Source organism: Prionailurus viverrinus, chromosome A3, assembly GCF_022837055.1.
Source record: "Prionailurus viverrinus isolate Anna chromosome A3, UM_Priviv_1.0, whole genome shotgun sequence".
NCBI lineage: Eukaryota > Metazoa > Chordata > Mammalia > Carnivora > Felidae > Prionailurus > Prionailurus viverrinus.
This window is the reverse complement of record NC_062563.1, coordinates 16299240-16322578: the sequence shown is the minus strand read 5'-3', so window position 1 is coordinate 16322578 and position 23339 is coordinate 16299240. Positions and strand designations below refer to the sequence as shown.

Below are 23339 nucleotides of genomic sequence, written 5' to 3'. Positions count from 1 at the left end.
CGAGGGAAAGGAATTTGTCCAAAGTCACAGGTGAGTTAGCAGCAGCATCAGCAGTAGCACCCAGGACTCCAAGCACCCCATCCCCATCTTTGCAACCTGCCTCGTATCCCCCTTCTCAGATTTATAGAGATGCAGTAGATTTTGCCTCTGGGACAGGACATATTCTAGAGGTACCCAGATCCTTGCCACGACCCTCCCAGCAGGACAAATGGGCCACTGTCTCTGGTGCGTGTCTTCCTGTTCCCCGGGACAGTTCGCAAGGCGTGTGGGTACATTGAGAAATGAGGGACAGGACCTGAGCAGGGCCTGAGTAGATGCTACAGTGTGTTTGTCCCTTCCACAGCCCCCTCGGCCCCGTCAGTCACGGTCTGTAAGGGTCAGATGCATCGGAGCGGGTGGCCAGATTTTCATTACTTCCCAGAGAAAGCTGGGCCCAGCTCTCTCCACCTTGGGGAGAAACAGGTCCTCACAAAGGACTCTGTGAAGTCAGTGTCACAACCATCCCTAAGTAATGATGCAAAACGGGCATTCCGCATGCCAAGGGACTTGCCTAAGGTCATTGGGGGAGTGGGAACCTCGGTCTGAATGAGGCTGAAGCCCCGGGGGGAGATCCCCATGACGCTCATATTGGTTTCTGAATCTAAACCACCAGGGGTGCAGGGCCTCTGGGACGTGAATTTCTGTCCCTCCTGAGCTCTCACTCTTGTCTCCTCTGGTGTAGACACATCCCCATCAGAAGGTGCCAACCTCAACGCACCCAACAGCCTGGGTGTCAGCGCCCTGTGCGCCATCTGTGGGGACCGGGCCACAGGGAAACACTACGGTGCCTCCAGCTGTGACGGTTGCAAGGGCTTCTTCCGGAGGAGTGTGAGAAAGAACCACATGTACTCCTGCAGGTGAGGAGCCCCTGTTTGGAGCCTTGATTTCTCTAGCTGGAAAGTGAGTCCACTTGAGCTAATGATGTTCCCCAGTTTGTCTACTCCCGGACTAGGTCCCAGAAACAACCTCCTTCTGAGGACTTAAAGCTTCTTCTGGTTTCTTAGGCTTTGGGGATCCAAATGGGAACATCCATTCTAGGAACCTCATTTACTGAGCATAAAGCTACCAGCTGCCCTTTACTGAGCACTTACTATATGCCAGACAAACTGAATCTTTGCATGTATTTAACTGGCCCCGCAAGCCCATTGTTACTTTTCTTATTTAGCAAATGAGGATCCATGAGGCTTGGGATCAAGCCCACTGTGAAGCCTCAGAGGATGGGGCCCATCCCTCAACCTGATGCTTTTCCTGGGGCAAATAGGGGATTGGCCCCAGGCCTTTCCATATACCCCAAGGGCTTCCCAAAGCCTTCCTCGGGATCCTGCCTTCAAAAGCATCTCCCATGGTGAGAAACAACAATAATAAAATAATGGCATTCGGTTATGAGTATTTGGCATGTGCTGACGCTGTGCCAAGCCCCGTCCACATATTATCTTATTTCTACCTGTCAACACCCCTCTGACATGGTGACTATTATTCTTCCCATTTTATAGATGAGGAAGCTGTGACTTGGAGAGGGCCAGGAATTTGTCCAAGGTCATCCAGCTTGAATGAATGGCAGAGCCCAGGATGATACTGAGGGCTCCACCCATAACCCCTGTGGGGCACTGCCTCTGTTTATGTCCCCTCCAGAGAGTCACTTATGTGAACCAAGTATTGACTCTGAACCGTAACCAGGAGCCTGCTGTGGGCTCTATCACATTCTGTGATAGCAGTGCCCTGGTATTCAAGGGGCAAGTTTCCAAACTCAGTTCTACCACCAGGTCGAGCGATCCTGGGCAACAGGTCACCTCTCTGAGCCTCAGTTTCCCCATGTTCAGCCGGTCAGGGTTGGATTCTCAGAGAGTCCATAGGGCCTTTCTCGTGGTTCACATAGCTCTTGTGATGGAGGCGAGGAGGCTGGGAGTCAACAGGTGGCCAGGGTTCTAGTTCAGTCCTGGGGTGGGAGGGCCGTCCCTTCTCCATCCAACCATCCAAGCCCTCCTCAGATTTAGTCGGCAGTGCGTGGTGGACAAAGACAAGAGGAACCAGTGCCGCTACTGCAGGCTCAAGAAGTGCTTCCGGGCTGGCATGAAGAAGGAAGGTGAGCCTCGGCCCTCCCCCTCCCACCCCACCGCCCCACCCACACCCGCAGTCCTGGACAGTCATTTACAACTGCGGCCACACTTTATGACTTGGCGACAGGCTCCAGGGTGAATGGCTAATGGCTGAGAGGAGGGAGGGCCTGGCAATCTGACCACAGGGAGGGGCTGGGCTTGGTCTTGAGAAAGATTGGAAGAGATAAACTCGCACTCTGGGGCGCTCAGGTTCCCAGCCGTCACCACCCGTACCTGCCTCACCGCCACGGGAAGCCCATTTGGGCGTTTTCTCTTAATATACTATTTCGAACAGGAAGAGAGCAGAGAATGACATTACACACGTCCACGTATCCACCATGCAGACTCAGCAAATGTGGACAGCGTGGGGTGGGAAGTGGGGGCTTTCTTCCTGAGCTTCTGGTCCCAGGGACAGGTGCACCCGTTCCTTAGTTTTCAGTGTTGAGTATCAGGTGGCCCAAAGTTTTCATGTTTTAGGGAATGGGAACGAGGTGTCAGACTTGACCTGGGTGGAGGCAGAGGGGAAGACCAGAGCATGTTTATTAAGGTCTTTCCAGGCCTCCTGCCACCAGCAGATGCCAGTCACTGGGCTGGGCTTTTCCACGAGTGATGACGTGGCACCCTAGGTGGCCGGGGAATTGTCATTCCCCCTCTTCCTGGAGGAGGGAACAGAGGCCCAGAGTGGTTCAGCAACTTGCCTAAGGCCACACAGCTTGTCAGTGCAAGATCCGAGGTTTGCGCCCAGTGCTCCAGACTAGAGTTCAGTGCTGTCTCGTGGTCCCTCAACGCTGCTTCCTTTATGACCTCCAGGCCTCAGGAACAGTTAAAATGTTGGCAGCCTGAGCTCAGGAAGCAAAAATCCTTTAACTTCTTCATCTCCTTCTCCCCTCCTCTCCCCTTCCCCAGCTCGGGCACCAGACCTTCACCCCTAGCCTGCAGCCGTGTGGCACACCCAGCCCCCTGTCCGGTCCTGTATGACACCCCCCGACACACCACACCCCAGGGCAGGAAGCTGGGACCAGCCTGCCCAAGCCGACTTCGCCCAAGCGAAGGGAGGGCACCCCTCCCCGTCTCTGCCTCGGAGCCCCTGTTCTCCCCGACCCCTCCCTAGGACATATTTCTGCATGCCACCCCTGAGGGGACTTGCTCATGAGTCCTGTTAGGGAGTTGGGCCTGCTGACCCCTATGAAGCAGTGGGTGGTCCCCAAGGTCCCCTCCTGTTGCCAACTCCACCATGGTAGCTCCCAGATCTGGGAGGGGTCGGGGACTCTCAGATGGGGAGGGCCTTTTTCAAAGGTCGACACCCCCCACCTCCCCCTACCCAGTTCTCAGTGAGGTCGAGTCTCTCTCCTCTGAGTTGGGTACCACATTGTGGAATGAGGAATGTGAGAGGCGGGACTGTGGCATGTGGATGAGCGGCTGGAGGCAAGGACAAGCCTGAGAACTGGAGTCTAGGGGCCTCGTGGTCTATGGTTCTCACAGCCGGTGGTTTTACTCCCCAACAGCCTAAGGTTTCAAGTTCGAGAGCGTGGATGTCTCATGGTAAAGTTTCAGGCCTTATGACAGGCAGGCAGCAGAAGGATCGACAGCCTTCCTGGGCCGTATGTGGCCTGGTGCCTGCATGTGTTCAGTCTTCATATGTGTCTCTTGCTAAACCTCCAGAGGCGTTGGCATGGGTGTCACTCCAGGGGCATTCCTTCTGGACTCTGGTTTTCCCATCCATAAGGTGCGGAAGGTGATAATGGTGCCTTCCAGCTCTGTGAGTCCAGCTACACACTCACTGATGTACCACTCCCCATGGGGACATGTGTGTTTGTTCCCTGGTCCTCCCCTTGAGCTGCCAAGGAGACAGCAGACCCGTGTCCTGGCTCCTGGAAGGGGAAGGGGAGTTCCAGGCCATTCTGCCTTGGCGTAACCTTGAAAATAGCCAGTGCTTTATGGCTCAGGGAAGGCAGCTTTATGCCAGGAGGATGGGAAGATTGGCTGATGGCAGGTGAGTGTTGGCCTGTAGATGTTGATGCTTATTTGTATGCCTTGGTCAACCGGAAGATCATGATGCATGCAGTAGCTTGGTTGCTTCGAGACTAGGCCAGGGCAGAAAAGTAGTCAGTTGCTGTCACCGTCAAGCTCTGGGAAGAAAGAGGATTACCAGGTCTACCCAAGTCTGCTAGTCCCAACACCCCTTGTCAGCCTGCTGGGAAGTCCTCAAAGCCAAGAGAGATTCTCAGTGGAAGCCTCCGTGATCCAGAGACTTGGGACAAGTTTTCATTTCTCTTCTTTGATGGCCTTAGGATTCAGGAATTGAAACCCAAAAGTGGTCCCTGATGACAGGAAAGCATTTGCTGCAAACACAGGATTTACGGACCGGCCGGGCGTATGCAAGGGCGTCAAATCTACCCCCTCCCTACTTTACAGATGGGGAAATTCAAGCCAGACAGGTGACATGATTGGGTGGGGTCAGGACTAGAACTTGGGCTCCCCTGAGCTGGGCAGACACCAAGCTCCCTGGATGGACATTGGGAGGCTCAGCCTGGAGGCATCTTCTCTGGTCTAGGTTCCTGAAACTTCCTCTTGACCACAGGGAAGGGCTCCAAATCCCACAGGCCTGTGAGTCTTGGCCAGAGGTTATTCCATGGTGGCCAGAAGTGGGTTCCCTTGAAGGGTCGAAGACTCTGGGGAGAAAGCTGGGGGTCAGTGGGCCCAACAGCAGGTCTTGAATTCTCTCCTATAACCTGAGACAACACCTACCTGGGTCTTGACTGGCAGACCCAGGACAAATACCCAGCTCCTGGACGGAAGCCCACTCAGGAAGCTGGGCCAAGGGTGGGTGCAGCAGGTACAGGTTGGTGGTGGGCCGGGGTGGTCTGATGGGTCTTTCCTCAGAACCCCAGCCCAGCCCCCCATGGGCCCCGTCCAGGGGTTCTCTGGGAAGACAGGCTCATCCTCCTCTCTGCCTCTGGCCGGGTCGGTTAATATTCAATAGAAGTTACATTAGGTCCCCGACCCTGCTAATACTGAGCAAACATTTGGAAAACATCATTCCGTGACTGAGCTCTCGCTGGGCACTGATAACACCGGCTAACCTTGAGGAGCCCAATCCGCAGCTGCTGACAGCGGCCCTTTTATTGGGCCCGCCTCCACTCGGCGCCCTGGTGGGTGCGGGCGCTGGCAGCCATGGGAGGGGTGTCGGCAGCGGGCAGGGCCGCCACGTGTGCAGGGGAGCAGTCCCAGGAGCCGGTCCTCTCCCGGGAGGTGGGTCACAGGAGAGATTTCTTACCTGGGACATCGGTCATACCCCACCCACTCCGGGGCTCCGTTCAGACTCTTTGATTTTCATTCTCCGACTTCAAGACTGTGTGAAATCGAGAGGAAGCTGGATGGCTGCAATGTGGGGGTCCCGCGGAGAGAGAGGGCATCGGGCCCAACTGGGAACCAGAACTTGTTGCATTCACCTGACAAACACGTACTGAGCACCCACTGTGTGCCAAGCTGCGTTCTAGTCACTGGGGCTACGGCAGCGAACAGGACCATAGTGCTAGCGTTCTGGAGCTTTCCTTCCCATTGAGGGACAGAGAGTAAAGAATGAACAAAGGATTCTACAATAAGGGCCCCAAAGAAAAGTGAAGCAGTGTAAATAAAGGGCAGAGCATGAGGGAGGGATGCCACGTCGGGCAGGGTGGTCAGAGAGGGTGTCTCTGGAAAGGTGACGTTGGCACGGAACCAGGCGAGAAGTCAAGAGGCTAAGCTGGGGGGTGGGGTCAGAATCCTTGGCAGAGGTGCTGAGCGAGAGCGGGTGGAGTGGGACCCGAGAAGAGGGGCCACGGTAGGGGTTGTGGCTTCATTCCGCGTGGGCTGGGGAATCACTGGTTTTGAGCAGTGGGGGATTGTGACTGAGTTCAGTGTTAGCGGATCCCCTCGTCTTCTGCGAGGTGCCCAGACGGTCAAGGCGAGGCCAAAAGCAAAGAGACCAGGGAGGAGAGCCTGAGCTGCTCGAGGGAAGACATAGCAGGGTCCAGACCGGAGCGGGGGGCGGGGGGGCGGGGGCGTGCGTGGACTCTGTGGGGATTCTGGACAGCACGTGGGCGTGAGCAGAGGCGGCCCGTGAAATAAAGAGAGGACTCCCAGGCTGGGAGAGGAAGAATAAACTAGCCTATTCCTGACGTGGGCAAGACTGAAGAGGAGTGGGTCTGGGAGGGAAAAAGTTTAGAGATGGGGAAACCGAGGCCCCAAGAGAGGACTTGATTTCTACCAGCACACAGAGTAAGTGGCAAATTCCAGACAGCCACCCAGGTCTCCGGCCGCCTCGTGCTCCCTCCTGCCAGCTTCAGCAAAGCCTCGTTCCACAGTGAGGCCTCTTGGACTCTAGGGGACGGCCAGGGCAACAGAAGGTCCATCTTAAATCTTACGCCGGGACTGACACGGATGGGGATGTGCAGGGAGGTGTGGGGGCCCCCGCAGGTGGAGGCCCAGATCTCTGAGTTCCTGGAGGAGAGTGCACCGGTGGGACGGGAGGGGTCCAGGGCTGCTTCTTGCTGTCTCTGAGGTTAGCCTGGAGCACGTGCCAGGCAGGTGGGGGCCTCCAGATCCCCTTTTCCAGGCCTTCCGTCTCCGTGTTCAGGAACCCCTGGGCCATCTCTGTGTCACCCAGAGGCATTTTTTGCCTCTTTTACCCACTTTCATCTGGGAAAAAAGGGACCCTTCTCCAAAACAGAGCTTAAACATCTGTCATCTAGACAGATCCCCTCTTCAATACTCAAGACCCATCTTAAACCCTCTCCAAGGCATCACTGTGTTGCATCCGTCCAGGGACAGGTGGATCACTCCCTCAGCACCCCATTGTGTTGGGGGCAGTTCTGGTGCTTCGAAGTTTCTCCCACGTGCTGGGTTGGAATGCATCTCTCCTCATTCCCACATGCTGAGCCGGGCTCTGCCCCCTGGACGCTCCCTCCTATTCCCACCTCCAACCGTGTTTCCTTTACTCCAGTTCAGCCCTGCAGTATCTCCTGCTGGGTCGAGCTCTCTCCCCTCGCGCCTCACCCGCTCCTCAGCAGTCAGGGGACCACCCTCCCCTCCGCCCCATCCCTGGCCTCCCTCCTCATCGCTCTCTCCTCCTCCCAGCTGTGCAAAATGAGCGGGACCGGATCAGCACTCGCCGATCAAGCTACGAGGACAGCAGCCTGCCCTCCATCAATGCATTGTTGCAGGCCGAGGTCCTGTCCCAGCAGGTACCGGGACGACCCTCTACCCACCTGGGGATCCCCCACACCAAGGAGGGGTCTCGCCTCCACCCCTGTCCTCTCCAGCCAGGTCCTGAAGCAACAGCTAGAAGGGTCCTGGGATATCACAGAAGGGAAACCGAGTCCAGTGTCACACAGCCAGTTGAGTAGCAAAGGCAGAACTCAAACTCGGGTCTGGCACACTGTGGTACTTTCTAGTCCGTCCCTTTGCATGCGTGCATTCTGCAGGCCAAGCAGAGTTTACTGTCATGAGGGCCTGAGATCACCTGAGCCCTAAGAGAACAGATTAGTGCACAAGCAGACAGATTAGCAAACTGGGGCTCAGCCCGTCCCCTGCTCTGTGACCTTGGGCAAGTCACAGCACCTCTCTGGGCTGGTTTCTTTACCCATCAGATGAGGATGATGATTTTTGCCCTGCTTCTCCTATAGGGCCGAGAGTCTCCTTGGGGTTCTAAGAAGCTGACATTGGGAATTGGGCAGCAGGTGAAGGCCTGGGGGGAGGCCTCCTCCCTCATAGCTGACTTCTTCAGCATCCTTTCTGCTCTCCACCTGCCTCTGAGCTTCCTCCGGAGCCTAGAAGGCATCTGTAGTCCATCTCCCCTTTTGCAGACCTGGAAACTATCTGGGGGGAGGGCGCTCTGTGCAGAGGACAGAGACTGTAGGAGGGCTTGGCCATCCTCAGCATTTTCCTTCTCTTCCCCCAGATCACCTCCCCCGTCTCCGGGATCAACGGAGACATTCGGGCGAAAAAGATCGCCAGCATCGCAGATGTGTGCGAGTCCATGAAGGAGCAGTTGCTGGTGCTCGTTGAGTGGGCCAAGTACATTCCTGCTTTCTGCGAGCTCCCTCTGGATGACCAGGTGAGAGGAGACATGGTCTGTGGGCAGTGGGGGCACTGGGCAGGTAGATCCTGCTGGCCCACCTGGGATATAGCCTTGGACTGGTTTGATTTTATTTAACAAAACACACATGGTGCTCGTGTGTGTCTCGAGCTGTTTAAATCACTATACAAATATTAACTCATTTAATCCATCCAACAGCCCTATGAGATAGGTACTATTATCATCCCCATCTTATAGGTGATGAAACTGGGGCACAGAGAGCTTAAGTAACCTGCTCAAGGTCACACAGCTAGTACCCAGCACAGCTGGGATTAGAACACTGTGCATGCAAGTGTGCTTTGGCAGGCAAGCTCCAAAGTCCAGGCTTCTAGCCACTGCACTCCTGCACGAGACAGGTCTCCTGGGGACATGTTGACAGGGCCCCAGAGCCAGGGATCAGGAAATTTGAGCTTGAGCCCTGGCTCTAAGACTGGTGCTTTGTGTGATCTTGGGCAAATTGCTTCCTCTCTCTGAGCCTCAGTTTTCTTATGTGTAAAGTGGGAATTATAATATCTGCTTCATAAAAAATTAAAGACGTCACTATTTGAAATGATCATGTAATGGAGCACCTCCATTGTGCCCAGGCCGCAGCTGGCCTCCCTAAGTGTCACTTTCTTGTATCCCACCAAGATGGTTTCACTCAGCATTTTATTTCCCACGTACATTCTTTGGAATACCGAAAAGGTCCCAGGGAGGCACGGGTACATTTCTGAGGACAGGTGAGTTTCAGAGATATTGCAAATGATGGCTCCTGACTAGGCACCCCCTAGGCCTCTGCACTTTCTGGGAAAGGGTTGCTGGACTGGGTCACCTTCTCAGCTGGGAGGGAGCTCAGGGGCACCAGTGGACAGCGCCCCAGACCTCAGCTCCTGGTGCATTTGCTTCTCTAGTGTGCACATTTGCACAAAACATTGGCAATGTATGTTAGTCTATTAAAGTTTCTGAGAAGTGAACTTTGTGAACTGAACTTTGTGAAACTGAACTTTGTGAAACCCAGGGCTTCTCAAACTCCCCTGACCGCCAGACTCTCCTGGAGCACCTATTTGTATGCTAGGGTCGACACACTATGGAAACACTGGTGTGGCTGGTCCTCACCTTCACACTGGGACCTGGATCGGATGCTCTGTCCCATAGATCCCTCCCCACTTTGGGAAGGATAACAGGCCAGGGATCTTGGCCGAGTTGTCCCTGCCTTTACCCCTGTTCCTTATGTGCTGGCCCTGGTCTCCTCTGCTGGAGAGTCTATATTAATGTTTAATCCCTTCTGCTCCTTCCCAGGGGCTCAGCAGGGCAATAAGATACCCCCAAGCTGAGCAATTGTTAACCTCAATTTCCCACCCAAACCTCCCTGGCTGGGGCTCAGAGCATTCTTAGAGAGCAGTGATGGGTGGCCAGCAACGCAGGACAATCATTAACATCCCCGCACCCCCTGCCTGCCCACCCCCAGAATAGCTGCCATGTCAGGAGGGCTCCCAGCTCCCCGTTCATGGTGTATAAGGAGCCCATCTTGCCCAAGATAGTTGGGACACACGTGGGAGAGTTGGGGGACACTGTCCTCCAAAGGACACCCCAAATCTGTCAACATTGCTCCAGGAGCCACTTTCCAAGTTTGTTTGCTTCTTCATTTGTTTTGGGCACCAATCCATTGAAACCCAGGAGGCTGGGTAGCATTGAATACAGGGGCTAAGGTCTAGAGAGGGAAAGCGGTCTGCCCCAGGTCGCAGAGCAAGGCAGCCACAGGGCTGGGATCTGACTGCAGGTCTCTTGCCCCCTCGGTTTGAGAGTCACTGGGGTCAGTGGCGAAAGCCCTCCACAGCACCTCGAGAATGGGAGGTGCTTGATAATAAGCATCCTTGGCCTCCTTTGTCCTGGTCGTAGAATGTGGACTCACCTGCAGGCCTCTTTACCATTCTCCTCTTTTCTTGTCACCCTCATAAGGTGTGATCATGGGAGAATAGATGAAGAAGAGCTGGTGGCTGCCCAGGAGGGGCTGGATCTAGAAAGGAAGTTAACTAATTTGCTCATTCATTCATTCATTCATTCATCCCTTCACCCATTCCTTCCTTTCTTCTTTCAAATAAATATTTATTGACGGTTTATTGTGTGCCAGCTGCCTTCCATGCCCTAGACAATTTCGCCTCCTTAGAATTTCTCTGCCCTCCCCACCCAGTGTAGCCCCTCTTGTCCCATATCTCTTTATCACGTGACTCTCACCTCCCTCCATCTGTCTTGTCCTTCCTTCCTAAGAAGTGTCTGTCGCTTAGGAGGCACTCAACATTTGATAAATGAGAGAAGGAACAATCAAAACATTTTTGCGTCCTAGTTTAGCCTGCTAAAAAAGTCTCCAAAATTCCCCAATCCAACCTTGCAGACAAGATCGTTGAGGTGACCAGCCTGTGACTATTTTCACCAGTTGCCATTTTTCCCATCCTCTGGGCCTGACATAAACACCAAAGCAGATGGTTCGGAAAGGACTGACAGTGTCCTCCTGGCCAGGCCCCTGCCTCGGACTTCAGTCTTCCAAAGCTGCTTTGTCTTCTCTGCAGGGAAGGAATATGTCAAACCCATCCCCTGCCAAGGACCAGTGCTCACGCCTTTGCTTTGGGAACCAACACCCATGTCCAAATGCTTGGAACTCACTCTCAGAATCCTAGAATCTTACAATGTCAAGTGAGCAGGTACCCTGGAGATCTTCCAGAGTAGGGATTTCCCAAACACGATTGCACATCAGAATCACTGGGAAGCTTGTTAAATACAGATCCTTGGGCCCACTTTTACAGACTCAGAATCTCTGGGAGTAGAGCCTAAGAATCTGCATTTTACAAAATACTCTTCATAATCTTCTATAGCTGGTCCACGGGTAGGAGTTCAGGACCTATGGTTTTAGAACTTCCTGGCTCATAGACCCTCTTGAGAGTCTGATGAAACTCTGCTGCAAAAACAAAAACAAAAACACCCAGAATGTTGTTAAGTTTCATCAGGCACAGAAACAAGGCCCAGAGGGAAGAGGCAGCTTGCCCAAGGCCACAGTAGTTCAAAGATAAAGTTCGCATCTGGCCTCCTAGCTCTGAGTGCATGTTCTCTTCCCTTCCAGGTTCCTGTTGTACCTTTTCCAGGTTTTCTCCGTTGTGGGAGGAAGGCGACAGCTTTCTGAAGCCCTTTTATTGTAGTTCAGGCAGGTAAAGGCAAGGGAAGCATTAAGCCAGCTTTCCCAGGGTCACTGAGTTGGCTAGGAGCAACTTTCCAGGGGGTGCAGACAGCTAGGAGCAACTTTCCAGGGGGTGCAGACAGCTTTTCAGGAGTACCACGGCCAGACACCATCCCTTTTCTCTTCCAGGTGGCCCTGCTCAGAGCCCACGCCGGTGAGCACCTGCTGCTTGGAGCCACCAAGCGATCCATGGTGTTCAAGGACGTTCTGCTTCTAGGTAAGCAGGCTGCCTGCCCCAGCCAGGGCTCTGCGGAGGGCATGCCTAGTATGGAATGCACCCAGGCACAGGAGACTTCCAAGGTGGCATGCAGGGGCAAGGGAGAAAGATCAAGAGTAGCCTCTTCCCAGGGCACCTGGGTGGCTCAGTCGGTTAAGCGTTTGACTCTTGATCTTGGCTCAGGTCATGATCTCAAGGTTTGTGAGATTGAGCCCCATGTCAGGCTCTGCACTGACAGTGTGGAGCCTTGCTTGGGATTCTCTCTCTTCCTCCCTTTCTGCCCCTCCCCTGCTTGCTTGCTCTCGTGCTCTCTCTCTCTCTCTCTCTCTCTCAAAATAAATAAGTAAACATTAAAAAAAAAAAAAAAAAAAGGAATAGACTTTTCCCAGTGTTCCCATCTGGATCCTCTACTCAGATGCAAGAAGTGTGGACACCAGGCAAGGAAGGTCTCCAAGGTTAAAGTTAGAGCACAGTAGGGGTTATCCCTGGAATTGCCCTTGCACTCTGATGTGCTTTCTGGAGCAGGGGCAAGACGCAGGCAGGAATGGCACAAACCTTGGCCTGTGTCACGTCTGCTCCCATGGTGTGTTTATTTATTATTTTAGATGCTCGTATAGATCACACTATGGGCCAGATCCTAGTCTTAACTCTTTACAAACACTACTCCTTTAATACAACGACCCTAGGAGGTAGGCTCTGTTATTTATCCCCATTTTGCAGATGAAAAAAAACTGAAGCACAGAAAGTAATTTATCCAAATATATATGGTTAGTTCGTGGTGGAACTGGATTTCAACCCCAGGCAGTCTAGTTCTAGAATCTGGGCCCTTAACCTTGATGTGTTGTTGCCTCCTAAGTGGCCCTCGAATGTCACTACTCTTACGGGTCATGTCAGAGAATGGAGCACGGGTGATGTGAAAGGCTCCTAGAAAGCCAGGCTCCAGGCCCAGTCCGATGACTTCAAGCAATTCATTCCTTTCATCTGGGCCTCCATTTCTTCATCTGTGAAATGGGCGTGATAATCCCCATGGGGCCTTCTCCCATGGGCACCAGTTGCATTGCAGCTGCAAAGGACAGGGCCTATGCAAAGCTGGGGAGAAGGGTACACCCAAGGGGGTGTCCTGATCCCCTTTCCTTCCCAACCCACCCAGGCAATGACTACATCGTCCCTCGGCACTGCCCGGAGCTGGCAGAGATGAGCCGGGTGTCCGTGCGCATCCTCGACGAGCTGGTGCTGCCCTTCCAGGAGCTGCAGATAGATGACAATGAGTATGCCTGCCTCAAAGCCATCATCTTCTTTGACCCAGGTACAGTCCGCCCCTCCCTCCCGCCCCCGATGCTGCAGACCCTCTGTCACACTTCTCCTGTGGTGTGCCCTACATTCACAGCCTCCCTCTGCAGGACAACAACTGGGAGAGGCTGTTTGCATTCGCTGTTTCCCAGACGAGGAAAACCAGGTTCAGAGAGCTGATGTGCCTTGACAAGGCACATGGGCTCCAGGGGCTTGGTTCTGTCCTTTTTCTCCTTTCCCTTCTGTCCCCTCCTCCCTTCCTCCTCTCCCTACCTCCTCCCTTCCTTCTTTTCTTTCCTTTCATCTTTTCTCTTTCCCTGAAACGTTTTTACCAAAATAATATCTGCACGCATTTAAATTCAAATAGTCGCCCCACTCCACATTCCCTGCTAAAGCCTCCTTCCCGGGGGGCATCATCTCTGATTCTTTTAACTGTTTCTTCTGGCTCTAAATAAAATGCTAAGCCTTCTCCTTCCTGATGTAGCTGTTTCCGATCACAGTTGCCCTCCTACACTCGTGGAGGATCTCACTGTTCCCTTTCGCCATTCCGTCTTCTCTCTCCCATCTTCTTCCTATATTTTCAGGGCTAGTCTGGTGTCTGCTGATTATCTTTACAATGTTGTTGGCTCTCCTCTCCCCATCCCATCTACTGACTTTCCACCTGCATTTTTACAGAATGTCCTTATAGTTATGTCTTTGTGCAAAGCCCGATTTCATTTTACCATATCAAGATGCCTGGACTTCAAAGGCTTGCTTGCTAACTTACCTCCTTACATGTTAGAGGGGACCCACCATGTGCCCAGGCATTGCCCACTGCCCTTAGTGCTAGACCCCACCAACATGGAGATCACCTCCAGTAATAACGGTAACGAAGAGGAAGATGACCACAGTTTCTGGAATGCTCACTAAGGCACCATTCTAAAGACTTGATGTGGATTATGCCACTTCTTGCTTGCAACACGGTACCTCTGAGGTAGGAATTGTTATTATCTCCATTTTGCAGATAAGGAAACTGAGGCATAGGGAGATTGGCTAATTTGGCCAAGGTTACACAACCAGGAGATGGCAGAGCTTGGATTTGAACTTCAGACTATCTAGCACTCAAACCTATATTCTTACCTACTGCACACTCTTCCCCATTTCTTGAAGGGTAAGACTTCTGGTTCTAGTTTCCTTGAGCACCTGGCCCAGGCTTATCCTCTGCAGTGCTCAGCACAGAGCTGGACAGGTAGTAATTGCTCAATAAGATGGGATTATTGATGCTGAGTCAGGGTAAGCAACCTGGCTTGGAGGGCCAGGTGACCTAGTATAGGGCCTGGCATGTAGGTGATGCTCCATAAATGTTTGTTGACTGAATGAAGGAATGCACAAATGTGGCTCAGTGGAGTGAGCCCTGGAATGGAAATGTGAGTGAAATTCTCTATCTGCAACTTACTTTTGCATTAAAGAGTGATAAATGCATTACTTCCATAAAGGTTGAATTTAACTCTTGGACAACCATTTGAATCCCCTTCTAGGTTAAGGATCTAGAATTTATCCATTGATTTTTTTTTTCATTCATTCATCCTTCCATCCATCTACCCATCCCTTCATCGAGTTACCTATTCAACAAATATTGACCATGCATGGTGCTAGGTAGTGGATTTAAAATGACAAACAAGGGGCTCCTGGGTGGCTCAGTCAGTTAAGTGTCTGACTTCCGCTCAGGTCATGATCTCACGGTTTGTGAGTTCAAGCCTCACATTGGGCTCTGTGCTGTCAATGCAGAGCCTGCTTCAGACCTCTGTCTCCCTTGTTCTCTGTCCGTCCCCTGCCTTACACACACACTCTCTCTCTCTCTCTCTCTCTCTCTCTCTCTCTCTCTCTCAAAAATAAATAAGCATTTAAAAAATTTAAAACAACAAACAAGACATGCTTGCCCACCCAGAGCTCATAGTCTGGTGGAAGAGACAGTTACATCCCGTGTGGCCACTAGCAACAGAAAAGCCACAGAAATCTGGGATATGATGGACACTCATAAAGCAGGCTTGGGAGGGTGGAATGGAGAAGGCTTCCTGGAGGAGGTGGAACCTAAGCTGAGACCCCAGGATGACACAGGCAAGGGAGCAGGGAAACAGGGAGACTCTTCTAAGGCAGTGGGAGCAGCATGAGTTGAGGTCTGGTCAGTGGGACCTCAATGCTGATCAGGAGCCCCAAGTCCCCATCATGGATCTACTAACAATTGGATGTATGACATGGGCCAAGTCCTTTCCCTGCTCTCTGCCTCATTTCCCCATGTGTAATGAGGAGGTTGCTTGGTGCCCTCGTGGGTAAGTTCTTGAAGTCCTACTCCTCCCACCCCCCACCCCCATCTCCTGGTTCTGCATCTCAGGAAATGTGACAGAAATGCTTTTCTGCCTCCGTCCAGGAAGCTACAGATGTGCTAGTGTACCCTGGTTCCTGAGGACCCCAAAACCTGTCCTAGCACGGCTAAGGACTCCCTAGGTGACCTTGGGCCTCAAGACCTGCTCTCAGGGCCCCAGGAGTCAGGGGAGAGCTGGATCTCGGCTCCCCAGAGGCTCCGACTGGGCCCCCCTGCCCTCCCTCACCTGTGCCCTCCCCGTTGCAGACGCCAAGGGGCTGAGCGACCCGGGCAAGATCAAGCGGCTGCGCTCCCAGGTGCAGGTGAGCCTGGAGGACTACATCAATGACCGCCAGTATGACTCGCGTGGCCGCTTCGGCGAGCTGTTGCTACTGCTGCCCACCCTGCAGAGCATCACCTGGCAGATGATCGAGCAGATCCAGTTCATCAAGCTCTTCGGCATGGCCAAGATCGACAACCTGCTGCAGGAGATGCTGCTGGGAGGTCCGTGCCAGGCCCAGGAGGGGCTGAGAGGTGGGCGGGCCCCCTGGCAAAAGATAAGCTTCATACCTAGGCCCCACCTCTCAGCTCCATCAACTCCTCCCTCTGTGGCCTTGGCCACATCCCTTAACCTACCTAAGCCTCAGTTTCCTCATCAGAAAAATGGGACCAACGGTCCATTTATTCAGGCACTGGGAACCTAGTGTGTGCCAGTCACGGTTGTAAGTGCTGGAGATTCAGCAGAGAACAAGAGCTCTGCCCTTCTGGAGGTTGCGTGTGAATGCGTGTGTGTGTGTGTGTGTGTGTGTGTGTGCGTGCATAAAGGCTCATGGAAACTGACAATAACCAAAGGATAGCTAGAGATTTTGAAATAAGCAGGTAATATGATAGAGTGTAACTGGAAAGGGGTCTATTTTGGTAGGTTGTCCAACAGAGACAGACTTCTCTGAAGTGGGACTTTTGAGCTAAAACCCAATGGATGAAAGGAAATAGAACATTTAAAAGCCAAAAGAAAAGCATTCCCAGCGGAAGTAACTCATGCAAAAGCCCTGAGGCAGGAGAGGTTCGTGTGTTCGAGAAAGAAGGATAAGGTCATGAGATGAAAACTGATATGGGCAGACACCAAATCGGCAACATGCGGTCTTGTAGGTCACGGTCAGAAATTTGGATTTCATTTTCATTGCAGAGGAGTGAACATCAGACTACTCTTTTTAGCAAACTACTCTGGTTGCTAGGTAGAAAGTACATTCCAGGGGTGGCACAGTGGAGGCAGGAGACCCCTAACCATTACTTGTCTCCAGGCCGGAGTAGGACAGTGAAAGCTGGGACGAAGGCATGACTGGAAGAACGCACAGGATTTGCTGATTGACCGGATTTGGGAAGCGAGGGAAGGGAAGAAACAAAGATGAAACCCACATGTTTGCTTTGAGTGACAGGGGCACTCATGGAATAACTTACTGAGATGAGGAAGCCAGGGGAAAAGCAGGTTGAGGCTGGGATGGTAGCAGCAGTGAGAGACGAGCCAAGAGACTGTTTAGACTTCAACAAAGCTGGAGATGACTGTAGATATCCAAGGGGAATTATCAGGAGGAAGTTGCATGTTTGATTGAGTCTGTTGCTCAAGCACAAGTGCAAAGCTCTGGAGGGAAGACAGCTTCGTGGTGCTCCAGCAGGTAGGGGCCATGGTGATAGATACTGAAAAGTGGGCATCAGTGAATTGACAGATTTAGCCGGGTTGAAGAGTTTTTGCAGTGATGGTACAAGAGGAAGTGGGCTGGGAGGCTAGGAAGCAGGATCTGAGTGAGGGTGCTTGAACTCAGGATTTTGGAAGTGATGTGGTTACTAGTGATGGCTTGGCCAAGGGCCACCTGGGCCTATATTTGGGACTGGATCATTCTTTTTTGTGGGGGCTGTTGTGTACCCTGTTCGGCCACATCCCTGGCCTCGCTACCCATGAGATGCCAGTAGCACTCCTCAGCAGCACAGCCAAAAACATCTTAAGATATTATCAAATGTCCCCTAAGGGCCCCAGATCTCCCCCAGTTGAGAACTACTGTCAGATGATAACTCATTTCATTTTCACTTTGACCCTGTGAATTATGGATCGAGTGTCATCGAGATCCGGGTCAGGACAGGGGCACCTGACCGACTTGGTCGGCAGAGCCTATGACTCTTGATCTTGGAGTTGTGATCTTGAGCCCCATGTTGGGTGTAGAGATCACTTAAAAATAAAATCTTAAAAAAAAAAATAGGATCAAGATGGAGCTTGTGCTCTGTTGGGAGATAACAGGGCCCTGTAATCTCATCTCTGGGCCCTGTAATCTCATCTGGTTATAGAATGGGACAATAATGATAATGATATCCACCTTATAGGACTGTGATGAGGGTTAAATTATTTTAAACATGAAAAGTGCTGTGAAACAGTACCTGGCACATATTAGATGCTCAATAATTGATAGCTATCATGGAAACAGTATACTTTAGAGGTCTCTTGCAAGCCCTAAAATCCCACCATTGTCACACCAGTGACCACAGCCATTACCAAACCAACCTATACCTTATATGGTATTATAAGAGCAAAAGCATAGAAATAGGGAAGTATAGGGAACACTCAGGTGCCATAAGTAGGTTTGGCTGAAGCAGAGGCTATCGGGGGGACAAGGCTAAAGGTGAGTTGGCACCAAATTCTTGAAGGACTTGCATGCCAAGGAGATTTGAGGGCTATTGGTTAAATCTCTTATCTTAATAGTCAATCAATACACTATTCATTATAATATTTTGATCTCACAGCTTCCTTACACGCTCCTTCTTTCTTTCAACTTCTGTTCTCTTGGTTTGTTGGGTCTTCTCGGTACCCTCATGAAACCTATGGATAGGAGTGGTAAGCCCCAGCTTACTAATCCAGAAATAGGTAGCCAACAGGCAATGTCAGTATTGAATGAACAGGTTTATTGGCCACACCTGAAGATGTACCTCAAGGACCATGGTCTTTATCTCAGACTCTCCATCCTGATTGAGTCCCCTCTTTACCTGCAGGATCCTCCAGTGATGCACCTCATGCCCATCATCCCCTGCACCCTCACCTGATGCAGGAACACATGGGCACGAACGTCATTGTTGCCAACACAATGCCCTCTCACCTCAGCAATGGACAGATGTGTGAGTGGCCCCGACCCAGGGGGCAGGCAGGTGGGCAACTTGAGCTCTACCCAGCAAGGGATGGGGTTGGGGGCCCAAGGGGGGAGCCAGGAGAAGGATGGGTCTAGAAGATGGGAACTGGGATACAGCAGTTCTCTGTGCTCTGGGGTAAGGAGTGAGGAGTGAGACTGGCCTTTTTTTAAGGCTGTTTTTTTCAGTGAGGTCCTTTACTCAGCAAGGTAATTAATAGCCTTTATTGAATGAAGCTGTCCTTGGGATGAGGGATCCATTGGATGAATATGTCCGTCGGGGCAAGAATTCCATTAGGTGATGTTGCCCATCAGGTAACATTGTTCTTTGAAGTAAGACTGCCCAGTAGGTAAGACTAGCCATTATACAATTGGATGAGACTACTCCTTGGGTGGGGATGTCCACTGGGGGCCATATATACATATATTTCATTCTGAGGTGAAATCTCAGAAGTGTGAGTTTGTCAGTGGACAAAGTTCTTCAAAAAGTAAGATTATCATTGTGATGAGGAGGTCGTCCGCTAAAATGAGATTGCATTTCATTGAGATTGTTCTTTGGGAAAGTTGTCCATTGAATAAAGTTGGCCAAGTGGGTCATGGTCAAAGTTAACTTCCAAATGTGTGATGCTGTGAGGCCAATTAGTTTCCATTATCCATCTACCTAAATATCAAATAAATAGTATTTTTTGAGCCAGTTGGCCAGACCCTTGGGTCTCATCAACTGTTATCCCTTCTCTCCAAGAAAGGATATTACTGTCACATGCCCCATTGTCCTCAAACAAAGTCAGACTTGGGCTCTGGTCTGGGAGAAGCAGCCCAGATCTCCATGTTAAATGGTGGAGGAGATGGGTGTTGGTAGGACCTAGGCAAAAGGCTCTGACCACACCTGGCCCATCTGCAGCCTCCCAGACTCACCATACTTAGACTTCATGATCTGGAACTCAGAAGGTTTGAATTTTAAGAGACCTTAGAGATTATCTAGTTTAATTCTCTCATTTTATAGAAGAGGGAACTATGTCTCAGAGTGGGGGAAGAACCTACTCAGGAGTCTTCATTTATTCCCTAAAGGGCTGGAATTCTCAGCAGCCCCTGTCTGTCTCTCTGTCCTTCCAGCCACCCCTGAGACTCCACAGCCCTCACCACCAGGTGGCTCAGCGTCTGAGCCCTACAAGCTCCTGCCAGGAGCGATCGCCACGATTGTCAAGCCCCCCTCCGCCATCCCCCAGCCGACCATCACCAAGCAGGAAGTCATCTAGCAAGCCGCTGGGGGTCGGGGGCTCTGCCGGCCCCCCAGCCCCCTCAGAGAGCCCCGGTGGTCACTTGTTCACAGTGAAGGAAGCCGTGACAACAAGGCCAGTCTCAGGGCAGCAATGGAAAGGGCGAAGGGCCCAAGAACTTGGGCTGCGGGCCACATCCCATTGCTACCCTCCACCCCCTGCTCTGGATGATGGGGCTTTGACTTGGGGAGACCCCAGCTGGAAAATCCTCTGTTGCCTTGGACAACTCTTCTCTTGCCAAAGCCACTGCCTTCCCCTTCATCATACCTAACCCCAACTTCTTCACCCCCAAAGGACAACTCTCTGGAGATGACATGGGACCTTGCTTGGACATAGCTAGCTCCCTTTCCCCTCAGACTGGTACTTCTCTCCAAGTACTTTCCTAGTGCCCAGACACAAAACCCTTCAAGGCTGGGTCAGATTGGGGTCTCTGATCCCTCCCTGTCTTGCTGCCCCTGCCTGCAACGCTCCTCTCCACTTGCCACCGTCACCCACCTCAGCCATGCTAATTTCTCCACAGCCACCTCTCCAGAGGCTGAAGAAGACTTGCAGACAACCACCCGGTCATCCCAGGAGCATTTCTAAAGCACTAGCTGGGCTAGGCACAGTGTAGGAGACTGTTGAGAAGGAAGACACCATTCCACCTGTAACCCATGGCTCTTCCCTTCTTTGGGACTTGGGTGGATATGGGGGTGATGCTCCCTACAGCCTGTCAACACCGAGAGGACAATCCAAGGTGGGCAACTGCAACAGGAACTTGGAGGGACTAGGGTGGCCAGAGAAAGCACCAAGAAAGGGGCAGACTGCATTAGGCCTTTAAGGAAGGGCTGGATTTCAGCTAGTGGAGCAGGTGAGACACAGCATTCCAAAGTAGGGCAAACAGTCTGGGCGAGGACTCAGGTCAGAAGAAGGGCGTGGGGGGAAGGCAATGAAAAGACTGAGCTGTCTGGAGAAGCCTGGGGGCCTTGAACCCCAGACTGAGGCACTGAGACGTGGGCTCCTCGGCCATGACTAGCTGGGAGGATGTGTGGCGGGTCGGGAGGGAGCGGGCAGGCCAGATGGGGGCTGGTGATGCATGTAATGCAGGTGAGAGGGAAGACACCTGGAGACGGCGGTGAAGATGGATGGGTGCACGTGGCTCAGAAGGGTGTCAGGGAGGAATTGCCCCCCCAGGGCCCGTCTCAGACTCTGCCTCATTCCTGGCGCTGTGTTAAGTGCAGCACATGCATCGTCTCTTTCATCGTTACCGAAGATGAAATTGAGATCTAAGTGGTTAAGTGACTTTTCTGGAACCCACAGTTAGTAAATGGCTGAGTCAGGATTTGATCTTGTATCTTCCTGGATCAGAACAGGAGCTCTTGACCACGGTGACTAAAAGGGCCCTTCTGTCCTCCCCATGATCCAGTTTGAGGGGCTTCCTGCCCCTGTCGCCAGCCTCAGAAGCCAAAGTCTTATTCTTCCCAGGGGCCCCACCAATGCCCAGGACTAAGATTGGCTTGGAGCTACACTAATATCTAATCAGGGTCCAGCATCCTGTTTGCTGATGAAAAGGAGAAGTTATAATTGTTGGACTCCTTTTCTCTCCTCACTCCCCAAGTCCAGGGCGGGTGTCAGGGGTCTGGCTCTTGGGAGATGGACCAATATGGCCTGGCCATCTGGGAGCAGGATGGTTTGGGGGTGGTTCAAGGGAGGGATGAGAAGGCCTGGGTTTGAGCACATTTGAGAAACATTAAGCCCCAAGATGGAACAGTCAGCATGTCATGTGGAATTTTGGAGGCTTTGGGAAAATTCTGCAAAATGCCACTAAGCCAGTGGGAATGAAAGAGATGGGTCCTGTGGCTGGCACTGTGCTTAGGTAGGAGAGTGAACAGTTAGACTGGCTACCTACCCCACCCCAGGCTGACCCTTCTGAGTGGATGGGGGGGCAGGACTCCAGTGCCCCCAGATTCCACCACTGGTGATGGCTCCTTTTTGTGAAAGAGGCATGAGGGGTTCGAGGGCAATATGTCCAAGGGAAACCTCTACATCTCCAGTGGTCCCAGGAGCAGCCTACCCAAGCCACCAAGCCAAGTCCCTGGTGCCAGAGAGACTGCTCCCCACTCAGAGCTCTCAAGTCTTCCCAAGCCCCTCTCTGGGTCCCCAGAAATTCCAGCCAGGGAGCTCAGACTCATCTGGGACAAGGTGAGGAAGCTGGAACTATTCTGTCATTGCGGTCATTCCCACTCTTTGCTCCTCTGCCCCCCAAAGTCGCTCGGGCCTCTGTCATAGGAGTGAATCGAGTTAAGAGTTTTCCACAGGATGGAGTTGGAGTAGCAGTGGCTTTTAATAGTAGCAAAATCTTCTGGGTCAGGGGTTCAGTCCTTAGCCCCAATTAACCCTGCCAGCAGGAGAAATCCATTCCATTTAAATAATTTTATTGTAACGTGGGAAGCACAAAACAAAGAGCAGTTTGCTTTTCTGATTCTGAGGACATGGCATTGGAAAATCCCTCTCTCTCTCTCTCTGTCCCCCCCTCTCCCTCTCTCCCTCTTCTTCTCTGCCACTTGAGTTCTGGTCCTAAACAATGAAATCTGAAGGACTAAATAAACAAGGGTTGGGAGGGCAAGCATGGACCCTGCAGTTCCTCCCCTGAGACAGCCTCTTCTCCAGGCAGCTCTCAGAAGCTTCCAGAATCTGCATGACTCCCCACAGAGTAGACAGAGGAGAGGGTGGGAAATGGACGCTCCTAGATTTTTGTGATGACCAAGCCAATTGCTTTTGCCAAATTGTTCTGTGATTTGCCCTGATTGGGATGAATTGTGAAATTCACATCAAGCAATACTGGAAGCGGGCTGCTTCCTGTGGGTGTGAATGCCACCAGCCCCTGTGCTGACACCTGAGCCCCTGTCACTCTGCCGCCCGATGGGGCAGAGAAGCAAAAAAACATTTCTTACTCTTATGTGTTTTAACAAAAGTTTATAAAGCAAAATAAATGGCGCGTATGTTTTCTAAGTCCTTGGATGGGTGTCCTTTCTACCTTTTCGGGTGTTAGAAATAAGGATGAGAATAGTCAGAGAGTTCTTTATGATATGCAAAATGTTTTTAAATATATTAGTGCTTTTTTTTTTACATTATTGATTTTTAATCTCACATCAAGAGATAAGCAAGTTAGCATTGTCAACAATAGCCAAACTATGGAGAGAGCCTAAATGTCCAACAACCAATGAATGGATAAAGAAGATGTGAGATATATATATATATACACACACACACACACATATATGACATATGTTATATATGTGTGTCATATATGTTATACATGTATATGACATATATATGACATATACATATATGTCATTGCAAATGGTAAGATTTCATTACATATTCCATGAAATGGAATATTACTCAGCCATCAAAAAGAATGAAATCTTGCCATTTGCAATGACGTGGATGGAGCTAGAATGCATTATGCTAAGTAAAATTAGTCAATCAGAGAAAGATAAATACCATATGATTTCACTCATATGTGGAATTTAAGAAACATAACAGATGAACACATGGGAAGGAGGGAAGAGAAGGAAACAAACCACAAGAGTCTCTTAATGAT

The 23339-nt window shown here is 51.6% G+C and overlaps 1 protein-coding gene across 5 annotated transcripts in view; it reads left to right on the top strand.

Moving 5' to 3' along the window:
* HNF4A (hepatocyte nuclear factor 4 alpha) overlaps window positions 1-22720 on the top strand; it is a 39158-nt gene extending 16438 nt beyond the window's left edge. For 2 of the 5 annotated variants that reach the window (XM_047854670.1, XM_047854666.1), the window contains exons 2-10: window positions 722-896; window positions 2028-2122; window positions 7254-7360; window positions 8077-8232; window positions 11591-11678; window positions 12829-12984; window positions 15577-15843; window positions 18346-18498; window positions 19590-22720. In XM_047854670.1, coding sequence (XP_047710626.1) covers window positions 883-896; window positions 2028-2122; window positions 7254-7360; window positions 8077-8232; window positions 11591-11678; window positions 12829-12984; window positions 15577-15843; window positions 18346-18498; window positions 19590-19732 — 1179 coding nt within the window. In that variant the 5' untranslated portion in view covers window positions 722-882 and the 3' untranslated portion in view covers window positions 19733-22720. The remainder of the gene's footprint in view (window positions 1-721; window positions 897-2027; window positions 2123-7253; window positions 7361-8076; window positions 8233-11590; window positions 11679-12828; window positions 12985-15576; window positions 15844-18345; window positions 18499-19589) is intronic. The other 3 variants (XM_047854669.1, XM_047854667.1, XM_047854668.1) reach the window with 3 other exon arrangements.
* The last annotated feature ends 619 nt before the right edge of the window (window positions 22721-23339 follow it).